Here is an 11,723-nt window from a genome sequence, read left to right on the forward strand (position 1 = left end):
AGTATTCTTTCTCTCTCTCTCTTCGTCTATTTGGAGCCCTGAGCACAGCGTACAAGTGTGTAGAGAGAAGGCCGGAAACGGGATGTCCCCTGCTCAGTAGAGCTTTACCCCCCCCCCCTCCCAAGAGACGAGGTCTCTTATACTCCACCAGAGGAATTTCCGAAGTGGACACACTGGTCGTAGACGTTTCCGTCCAAGTCTGTGCCACTCCCGTAGCAGCAGCCTCTAAAATTGTATTATGATAATGATGATTATGATACTGTTTTATATCACGATTTCCCTTGTCCAGCGTCTGGATGATGTGCAGACGTGCAATTCATAGATCACCTATCTGTATACGCTGTTTTGTTTCTCGACCCACATAAGTCTTATAGGCACAAAGGGCCCAGTGCCTAGTCCTAAAATTATTTCATCGTTCTTTTTTTTTCTAAACATCAACCCCAGAAAGTGGCTGGTTCATGTTGGGTTAAACTTGATTAGGTAAAGTTAGACTAGGTTAGGTTATTCGTTTTGGCAAAAGTGACTACGTGACCACATGGTTACACTAACCGTCTAAGCCTGAATTGTTAATCAATGGCTACTCTAATGCTATAAATTTTGACGTCACGCACAGTCGTAGTGTACATAACTTGGGCAAAATGGTGTCAAAGTAGTATTTAATCATTTTCGCTGCCCAGGGTTCCCCTCTGCTGAATAAAATAGCTTGGCGGCATATTAATGAATAAAGTGGTTAGTACTAACGTAGGAGCAAAGCACTATCATCCCCGAGTCGGAGAGTTTATATGATTTATGTCTTGTAAGATAAATGTGGCTAAAAGTAAGGTGATGAGATGTACAAGGGGTGAAAGTGGCAGTAGACTGGAAGTGAACATAAAGGGAGAGCGACTGGAGGAAGTGGATAGTTTTAGATACTTGGGTGCAAGTGTAGCAGGAAAAGGTGGAGTGAAGGTGGAGGTAGAATGTAGATTGAGAGAAGCGAGTAAATGCCTTGGTGGATTAAAGAGTGTAATGAGGAATAGACATTTGGGAATGGATGCGAAGAGGAGACTGTATGAAGGAGTGATTGTGCCAACAGCACTGTATGGGGCAGAAACGTGGAACATAAGAGAAGAAGAGAGAAGGAGTTTGAATGTGTTTGAGATGAGGTGTCTGAGAAGTATGGTGGGGGTTACTAGGCTGGATAGAGTGAGAAATGAGGAGGTGAGGAGGAGAACGGGTGAAAAAGGATTTGGGAGATAGGGTTGATGAAAGAATATTAGGATGGTTTGGACACATGGAAAGAATGAGTGAAGAAAGACTAGTAAAAGAGGTATGGAAGGCAGATGTGGAGGGAGTGAACATGAGGGGACGTACTAGGATGAGATGGATGGATGGGGTGAAGGGGGCTTTGGGGAAGAGGGGAATGTCTGTTGAGGAAGGAAGGGAGAGGACGGAAGACAGAGGTGAGTGGAGAATGGTTGTATATGGATGATGTTGTGATTGCATGAGGAGGAATGGGCGGGGGGGTGGGGGGGTAGTATGTGTGAGTAAATTTTGACGCAGCCCGAAGGGATTTCTCCCCGTCCTCTCCTTATATGCAAGGGGGGACGGAGAGGGGGGGTCGCCGATTAAATGAAGCGGCCTTGCTTTGGATGTGCTGTGTCTTGCGACACTGCTTCTGACCCAGGGCGGTGGGCAGGGTGCAGGGATGACCCGTCATCCAGGAGGTGCTCAGATGAGAGGGAGGGTGGGAGGGGTGTGGAGTGTATTTAGGGATGAAATGGGTGGGAGTGTTTTTATGCCTTTCCCTTTTTGGCTACCTCCCTTGGAAGGGGGAAAAAGCCTTGGTATATGTATGTATGTATGTATGTCTTGTAAGAATTCGCAAGAACGAGAATCCACCTTCATCTTCAAATACACACTGTAGTGTTGTATTGGCTCCTTCGGCATGACAATTAACTTTTCTTTTTCAGCCAGTGAAAGACGATTTTATTCAACCTTGGGTTAGGCTTAGGGCAAAAGGGTTTCTTTTCAGAACTAGCGCATGTATATGTATAGATATGACAAAGGAAACACCGTCTGAAGTACAGCGTTTTGCTCACTACAGTACAATTGCATTTTTTCAAGCATCCATCTACATGCTTTACAGGAACAGTGCATGGAATAAGGAAACTTGACTGCGCATGTGTACATTAAGTGTATATTAATAATTCTTCTTGAGTATAGTAAAATCACAGGGTATTAACAAAGAAAAAACAGGCCATTATGCTCACTCACGGGCGCGTATGCGCGCAAATTCGTACGAAATTCAAACAGGGCGTAAATTCGTTTAAGAGTGGCGGCTTATCCCAGCAACATTCAGAATAAAACTACATCTGCAACGTCACTCCAGAGCAGTTTGAATTACATACCGGACACGTGGGTAGTCCTCTTAGAAATGCCTAGTTCATGTTTAAGATAAACATTCATTCACACTAACGCAGTTGCACACACAAAGAGTTACTTGCATAAATACTCGGATACATCCAGTAAATACAAAGAAATATTGTCCACAGTTGCGTTTGTGTCTCGGTAACTTTCCTTTCCCTCCCTACCTTCCCCATCTCTTCCTCTCTCTTTCTCTCTTGTTTTCTCCGTCTCTCATTCTCTCCCTGTCTTATTCTCTCTCATTCTCACCCCGTTTCATCTGTCTCTCATTCTCTCACTCTCTCTCCACCACTCCCTCTCCCCCCCTCTTTTTTTTTTTTTTCTCTTCCGATTGCGAGTGATACAGGAAGCTGAGAAGGAATGGCCGAGTGAAACCACGCTCCACTTGGTGGTTGCATAAAAGAGAGCAATCGTAGAAACAAAGTTTCTCTGCACACGTCTTTTTGTTTACTTTATTAGATTCATTGTTCAAAACCCCCGAATATATTAGTTTGCATGCAGGAGGCTCGACGCGAACCAGGTATAGCTAAAAGACGATCGAATCTATCAGTGATGTAAGCACGCATCCATGTTGGAGCGCATGCATGTAGTGCGGAGATGGTGTTTCAGTGGATGCACGCGGGGGGACTCTGACTACTGTAGACCGTTGTGTGATGTTTATTCCACTCTCTCTCAGGAAGCGCATGGGATGGTGCGGGAGGCCAACCAACGGGCGGCCAGTGCGGAGCGGGCCCTCCGGGAGGCGGCAATGCAGGTGGAAGTCCTGCAGGCGGAAGTGACGGCCCTCAAAGCTCTCGTCCTCACCTCCACGCCAGCCGCGCCTAACCCACACCTTCACCCACAGCTCATCAACAAGGGCGCCAGTGACTCGGGTGAGTTTAATTAGAACGAATGTGATCTTTCTCTAAGCTAAGGGTGGTGTGTGTGTGTTCGTGTTCCCAGTTGTGAATATATGCATGTTTACCTAATCATACTTACCTGATAATATAAGTAAAAGAGTTATACTCACTCTCTCGCTTTCCCTCCCTCTCTCCCCACGATCAAACTTAGCTTTAAATTCGCTTATTGTTTAAGATCACACTTTCTATTAGGCTGTTCCTAGAGTTAACGCAATTGTATGGAGAACTGCATTTCATGGTATCCTTGAGACGCGTGGCCTTTTCGATATGTCTCCATGACCTCATGATACCCTCTTGTCTCAAATGGAGATCTCCTTTTGCTGTATCCTCTTCTGTCATTGACCTGGGCACCGTGATCCTACCACACACACCTGATCAATTCATTATTTCCAATAAATCTTTATATGGGATAATCAGAAGGCCACAGTCATGATTCATACGATGGCAATTCTCGTATCTAATCTTCCCTAATATGGTATGTCTGCAAGGCTGGATGTCAATATGGTGGCTGGTCTATTTATTCTCTTGATGTAATTTATATCCTTTTTGTGTGCGCGCACCAGCGTGCTCATGTGGAGGAATTTAAGAAGGGGAAATTATGTAGAAGTGGGATGCATGGCGTTAAAGGAAATATGTCAGATATTTTGGATGTAAGCAGCAGCGTTGCGTGCCGAAATGCCGCCCGGGGCGAAATGTTCCCCTTCAGCCAAAATTCTTTGAAATTTCATCTTATTTCCCTGAGGTAATTTTTACCACTTAATTATCACAAACCGCAACGCATAGTATGATTGAATATATATTTATAGAAATATATACTTCATTTGTGCTAACCTGCTAAAATAAATAGAAATTAAAAACAGATAAAACACCTACGTTGTGCCGTACCTAATGCGGGCCCCATGACATTAATTTGTCACTCCTAGTATAACAGCCAAATGTGCCGCCTGGCAGTACCTACTCCCTTCACCCCTCACCCTTGAGCGAAAGATGAACACCCACTAATATTAGGATCGAGCCTTGGTCATGCAGGTTTTCCATTAATGGGCTATTTCACCCTTTCTTTTCCACCCCGGCAGGCAAGAAGATGTTCCAGCGTGGCCACAGAAAGTCGCCCTCAGATTTTGACCTCAAGTATGGAAGGGACACTACGCCACCCTCATCGCCTCTCAAAGACCAGAGGCCCGCGCACGCCACGCCACCTGTACTCGACCCAGAGTCCTGGGAGGTGAGTGTTAGGTTGTACCTTAAGCACGAGGTACCATAGTTTGTGTTGTTTTCTGACATTTTTTTATTTATCTGAAACTTTGACTGCCAGAATTCCCGTTGCAGTACATTTATATAACATGTTGGATGCAGGTGGTAATATGTTTAAGGTGAGGCACAATTGTCCTATTCGATTCATGTAATCCAGCACTACCTGCTGCATGGTTGGATTGTCGGCAACTAAACCTGCGGACCTAACCCCCCCCCCCTCCTCAACACTGGTTTTTCGCCAGTGAGAAGGGTGTGTTGAATACCCAGATGGACAAGAACCAAGACCATCTAAAGAATAGACGAACTCGCTACGAGTCCGTGGCCACCCAACCCCGGCATGGGTCACAAATACATATGTTTGCCATGGGTGGCTGCCCTGCAGGGCTGGAGTCCAATACTGTGGTTGCGCCGAGTCGCTCTCCTGGGGCTATCAACATGACTCTTGGTGTTCAGCCCCAAATTGAAGCCAAGCCAGGTGGCCCCTCATTATTTGGAGAGGCAAATTGGCTGAGGCGCCTGACTTGAGCTTGCAAGTCAGGCATGCCCTGAGCCAAGCAGCTTCTGCCTGGGACAGTATCACATGATCCACAACTGCTCCCCACATTACTGTAGTGACTAGTGTGTATACTCTCCTACAACCCCTGGGACTCTTTGATTACAAAACCAATACTTAGTGCCAACCCCTTCACACCACCACCATGGTAGGTGGGAGCATGAGTGGGTGAATTTGTATGTACATGTGGCTTACAACCTGCAGATGATGGCACAGAATAGGTTGGGCATCCTGGTTGTGAGTGAAACAAAAGTAAAAGTTAAGGGTGATTAGATGGAGCAAATAGGGTGGGGGTATAAATCAGGGACTGAAAGAGCAAAAGGAAGTGTGGCTATATTGTTTAGTAAAAATGTGATAGTGAGTTTTATTAATACATGTATGCAAAAATTGACCCTGGTCTTGCATGCAGAAGACCTAGAGCCATTGGGTGGGCACAATTCACACAGGGAAGATGTTTTGTTGTTTGAGGATTGTTACTGGGCTCTGTGTCCTCTGTGTGGTGGTTACATCCATGGCAGTGTAAATCTATGGCCAGGGTTATTCTGTATTGGTATTGTTTCAATGCTGGACTGTGTCCTGAACATGAATGTACTAGTGTGGTTTTTACCTAGTGTGGGAAGGTTTTTCATGTTGGGTTTATGTCTGGGGGTTATTGGTGGATTATTGAGTTTGTTGGTCTGTCTTGGAGAGCTTGTTAAGTGATCTGTATGGAAATGTATTTTTGTGTGGATGTATTGTGATGTACAGGTGGCAGATTGTTGTAATTGATTGAGTAGTATTCTGCTGTTTTGTTTTCTTTTCTTTTGTGCAGATGGTGCTTGAGAGGTGATGATGGGTATGTGGTGTTTAGGGCTCTGGCATAGAACTTGAGTTTCTGTTATTTTCATGTGATGTTCTGTGGGGAGAATTTTGGTATCTGTGTCCAGGTGTCCAATTGGAGTGGTTTTGGTACATCCTGTTGTTACTTTCTGTGCTCCTGCTCCATTCTGTAATGTTTGTAAGTTGTTTGTGTTTGTCTTGCTGTTTGTTGGGAACCATGCTGTTGAATTGCATGAAGATGGTTATAAGAGTTTCTTTCTGTTGTCCAAAACCAGTACTTGTGATGGATTTTAGTGAGTTTATTTTCTTGTTGATTTTTGCTGTCAAATCTTTGATATGTATGCTGAAAAATGAGAGATTTTGAGCCCAGTGTGAAGACTAAGTGTCAGCCCCTCAGGGCTGCACCTCCTAATGGAAGTGAGGGAGTTGACAAGTTTCATTAATGTGCAACTTCACTGTCCATTTTACAGGACCACCACAAGCAGGTCCAAGTAATTGGTGCAGGAGAGTAGGATTAATGATAAGAATGGAAGACAGCAGCAGAGAAAGCAGAGGTAGCAAAAAAGTGGAAGGAGTACTTTGAAGAACTACTAATTGTGTAGGATAATAGGAATGTTGAAAAGTTGATAATGGAGAGAGGTGGAATGAGAACCAGAAGGAGAATTGAAAGAGCACATAGTGGAGAAAAAAAGTGGAGAATGCAAAGGCAAAGTTGAAGTATGGGAAGAATATAGGACTAGATAATATAAGCAAGATGAATAAGAAGGCTTGTTGTCTACAGTATATAATTTTTTTTGACAAATATAACAGTCTTGGAAACTTCCCATTTTGGTAAGAGAGTTAAAATTATGATAATTGTTGCTTAAAGTTTTATTAATTGGAAAACCTCCAGTCCCAGATTGGCTAGAAATGGTCCTTGGGCCCTCCAACAAATCTCTTTGGGAAGAAATTGGACTGTTACCTGTGTTGTATTGCTGTGGGTCTTTCTGTATCACTAGCTTAAAATAGAAGGGGACCACTTGCCAGTTGTCAGCTCTCCATATGTTAAGAGGTGTAAGAAATACAGTTAAAGTTGATAGAGAAAAAGATCTTGAGGCCCAGTCTGTAGACCAAGTGTCAGCTATACAGGTCTGCATCTCCTGATGGAGGTGAGGGGGTTAATAGGTGGGCAGTTTCACTGTCCATCTTGCAGGATCACCACATGCAGGTACTGTACCCATCATTGGTTCCAGAGGCAGGTAGGTTGATGTGGAGGGAAAAAAATAATGAGAAAAAAAATCAGCATATAGAAAAAATGTATATACATGTTAGGATAGAAAAAATTTGAGAAGAATAGTTGCACATGCTCTTGTATGTTTACATAAATCCCTTGAAAACCTGTAAGTACAGTGCAAAGTGTGCTTAAAGATTTATACTACTATTCATATGCTCACCCATAGGTGCATGGATACACATACTGATTTTTTATGAATGCATTGTTGCACAAATGTTTATCATCAAATGCTCTTCAGATTTCATAGGTCAGCATCTACCCACCAAGAGGGCTTCCTCTTTTGAAGACACTAGTTTGTAAGAACAACACTATAGGTTGTAGACCCGATTTATTTTGAGGTAAATTGTAACATTTGCTGAAGGAGAGGTCTACCTCTCAGCCCAACTGTTTTCATGATTTAGTTAGGTGAAGTACAGTACAGCAGATTTTTGTTCTGCCCTAGCAAAGTAAGGACTAGTTACATAATATGTGCATTCATTTATAGAACAAGTTGTGGAAACCATATAAATGTTTGGCAGTGTGTATTTGGCATGTTGCAGGTGGACCCCATTGCCCACAAGGAATTTGTCACATGGAAGCAGAAACCCACTCTAGAACGCAGTGATCCATTTATGCAGAGGGTTTACGAAGAGGACATTGACTTGTGTTTAGCCTTCCCCAATTCGATGCTGGCCCATCGTGTGCAGAAGGCCATTGAGGACAATGACATTTTTATTGAGGAGGTTAATCCACGTCAGAGGAGTAGTTGCCCCAAGTGAGTATTATTCTAAAATAACAGCATGTCTTTGCCTACTGGGAACTTTTCTAACCAGACATAGTGGGCAGGGTGCTCCAATAAGAAATATACCTGTAGTATGTGTTCAGAGCAACAAATAACTAAGAAACTGTTTGAGAAGCTTAGGAAGGTACAATACATAATTCAGGCTTAATTAATGAAGATATTAAATTACTGCTAGTCAAGAAGTATAAGAAATGTGTACCACTGGTTTTGTTTCCATTACTCTATCACTGAGTTGTGTCAGATGTGCCAAATGTGCTAAAAGTTAGTTAACACTTTCTTATAGATGAGAGTTGGAATTAATCAATCAATTGTACTACTCATTTGTAAAAGAATGATGTGTGATTTGAAGTTAAGCCTAGGACTTTTACTTCTGTACTGAAGCCTGGTTTAATTTTTTGTGCCATGGTTACCCATTTAGATAAACATCAGAAATTCAATATGCACCTAGTCATTTTTAAATAGTGGCATATGGAAATACCTGCTCATGATGTCACTGCTGTCTGAAAGGTAGAGATGCCAACTCATCATAGACAAAACTTTCATTTTTCTTCCCTGGCAGTCAAGGTGCAACTCCATGAGATGACACTTAGTCCCAACTAGATCCCAGAGCTGGGTGTGTTCTTCGGTACATTCCTGGGTGTGTCCCTCAGTGTCCAGACAATATATGTGTCAGTCAGGACACAGAGGGACACACCTAGGAACGCACCAAGGAACATGCCCAGCTCTGCTAGATCCCAGGATTTCAACTGGAATATCTATGGGTTTGGTTGGTAACTGTTACCAGTGTTATGAATACTGCAGGGATCCTATGATGATAGAATGCTTCTGGCTAATATTTTATGATTGTCAAATAATTCAAGATTGTCTTATCCAAGGGATATTTTGATTTGTAGACCATCCACATTAATAGAAGGAAGGTTCCTGTATCATAGTTGAGCTTTTGACAATCTCATTCATCTGTAGTATCTGTGGAACCATGTTTGGCAAGCTAGTTAACCTCATATAACCCATAGGGCATTTTATTGATGTCCTGACTAACACCAGATAGCTTTATTTATAATAGAAAGACCTGTAGATATTAGAGTTTTTTAATTGTAAACCCTACTATTATCTTGAAGCTTGATAGAATTTTCTGTCATTAGCCAGATCAAACTTGTTAAAATAGCCATTGTTGTTGTTGTTCCCTAGACTGCCTGCCTGAGCAGTCCTGTGTAGTCGATTGATCAAGATCCAGTAACAATTTTATCAATTTTAGTTTTACTAATGGCAGAAGTTTTAATAAGCTAGAGGGAGCTGTAGGCCTTTAGAGTTGAAAGTTATCTTGATTCATGTATTAAAGGTCAGTGGACATTTTAATTACATGATTCTAGCTAATGTCAAACAGTTATTTGGCTTTCAGAAATTTACAGATCTTATAGGATTAAATAATCTATTGTCTGTGAAGATTTCCCATGTTTCATTTGAGATAAGAATGTGGAAATGATGATTATTTATAACATTTGACTTAGGTAGGAAATTAACTTGTTGAGCACCCTAAGCCAGTTTAGTCTCAAGAAAATCCCAGTGTTCATCCATGCTGTCTTCGAATTAAGGTGGATATTTGTGTAACAAGTAGTAATGAAATATTACTATTGAAGGGTGAGCAGTGATTATGACAAGAAATGCAATTGATGTACTTGCCAAATATAGTTCACATCTTCTAACATTTCATGGCGGTTTTCGTTTCAGCACTGACCCAGACTTAGCCAGGTTAAGCCCAGTGTTTTGTGATCATTAGCATCATGAGGCTTTGAATGTGTTACATTCAGGCCCCTTAGATTAGTAATTCACAGCTTGGAACTGAATCCATATCCACAGTGCATTTTGTAATAAGCCAGTTTTGTTACCATTTTACTATTTGAAACCTTGATACCTCCCCTCCCTCTTGCAGTTTGCATTCCCTCTCTTCATAAAATTTACAAGATTGCTTTGGGTGGGTGGAAAAGGGTCTAAGGATGCAGGATTGGCATGGTTCTTGTGTAAAAGGAATGATGCTATGTTATCACTGGCAATAATTTACAATATTTAAAGAATTGTGACCAATGTGCATTTAATCATTTCTTTATCCACCCAAAGATTATGAATGGACTCTATCTTTTGATATTAGTCAGATTCCTAAGGAAGATTGTTATATTCCGTATTGCTTTCATTGGCTGGTAGGAAAAGCACCCCGTGAACTGAGTGTACTCTGTGCCTTTGGCCCCCTTGCATGCCCAATCACCTTCTTGACTGGCTGCCTCCTGTCAAGCATGAGTGGTATTTCTTATTCAAAGCTGCAACTGCCAGAATTTGTTTCTTAGCCTGTAAATTAATTATAGGACCTCTTTAGTAAACTAACCTAAGAATGTAGTGGTTGTTGTGCAATGTTGATTTACCTTAGTTCCATTGGTTTGTCAGTATTTTATTTAAAATTCCCCTTTTTATATTCATAATCTTAAATTTCGGAAGAAGTATTGTTAAACTGCTATATATTATGTATAATATATTGGGTTCATGGATGTGCATATTTTATCTGAAATGGCAATTTTGGGTTTTATCTTGTTACGATGGTTTTGTTTTTTATTCTCCAGGAAATGTGTACTATTAGATGTCCCCAGGTTTTGCAAGTACCGTTTTCGTTTGGGCGAATCGGAAGACCATTGGTATTACATCTCGCAACTTGCACGGAACCGGGTAAATATGAATGTGTATACATTATGGGTTTGATAGGGGCTTCTTAGTTCTTTTGCATACTAAATAAGTTTCATGTTTCTTGGATCATGCTTGAGTTAGCCAAAGGAGTTTTATCAAGGCACTTTTACACCTTTTACTCATTCCAAACCTATTCAACACCCAGCCAACACACATTTGTTGCCCCTTCCATCTTAGCTCCTTGTGGATGAAAGACCAACAATGTATCATGCCCACTGCTTGGGTCAGAAGCAATGCAGCAAGACACACAACTTCATGACATTAAAACCCATTTAACACCCCTCCCATTTTATCATGTAGATGAAGGGATCCCCCACCACAATGTTCAGATGAAGGCAATATAACAAGGCACAGCACTTCTATAGCAGGGCCCAGTTGCCAGATCTGGTTTACCCATACCCATAACATTTCATGATATGACAACCCCACCTCTTTCCCGCCCCCCCCAAAAAAAAAAATAAAGAAAGAAAGAAAGAGAGAAAATATGGAGCAGAGAACATCTTTTCAGGCCATGTCATATTTTTATCCATTCAAACCTATATTTTGCACTCTCTTGTCCCTGCTCAACAGACATTTCTCATATTTCCAAGGGCCCCTTAACCCCATTCTTGGTCTTCATCCCAAGTTCACTTTTCTCTTTCTGCTTTCCACACTTTGTGTAAGTCTTGCCTCACTTGTTCTTGCCATATGCACAAACCATCCCCAGTTCCCTTTGATATGTTGTTAGATTTGGAAATAATTTTCCTTGATGCATAGTAGCACCATCATTAGGGTTAGTTTGTGGTATCACAATACACTATATTTCTGGACTGTTGCACAAGTAAAAGAAATACGTTTTGTTTAGTGAATGTATGGTAATTATTAAGTATGTGCAATTTTTTCTCCAGATTGCTGCTGTGTGTGACTTCCTTAATTATCTAAGATACATCCTTTTGGGTCTAGTCAAGAGTTCAAGTAAGTCCTCAAGAGATAGTATTACTTAATTAACAATGCTTAATTAGTTTAAGT

General features: G+C 41.6%; 1 protein-coding gene across 6 annotated transcripts in view; it reads left to right on the top strand.

Annotated features, from left to right (window-relative positions):
* The window catches only part of LOC143037953 (uncharacterized), a 197,624-nt gene that overhangs the window by 181,158 nt on the left and 4,743 nt on the right, over positions 1 to 11,723 (top strand). For 3 of the 6 annotated variants that reach the window (XM_076206667.1, XM_076206666.1, XM_076206665.1), the window contains 6 exons: positions 3,083 to 3,278; positions 4,382 to 4,530; positions 7,723 to 7,958; positions 9,714 to 9,734; positions 10,595 to 10,697; positions 11,603 to 11,669. In XM_076206667.1, coding sequence (XP_076062782.1) covers positions 3,083 to 3,278; positions 4,382 to 4,530; positions 7,723 to 7,958; positions 9,714 to 9,734; positions 10,595 to 10,697; positions 11,603 to 11,669 — 772 coding nt within the window. The remainder of the gene's footprint in view (positions 1 to 3,082; positions 3,279 to 4,381; positions 4,531 to 7,722; positions 7,959 to 9,713; positions 9,735 to 10,594; positions 10,698 to 11,602; positions 11,670 to 11,723) is intronic. The other 3 variants (XM_076206670.1, XM_076206669.1, XR_012967538.1) reach the window with 3 other exon arrangements.

The sequence above is a fragment of the Oratosquilla oratoria genome, chromosome 23 (assembly GCF_046742065.1).
Source record: "Oratosquilla oratoria isolate Oo_2021 chromosome 23, ASM4674206v1, whole genome shotgun sequence".
Taxonomy (NCBI): domain Eukaryota; kingdom Metazoa; phylum Arthropoda; class Malacostraca; order Stomatopoda; family Squillidae; genus Oratosquilla; species Oratosquilla oratoria.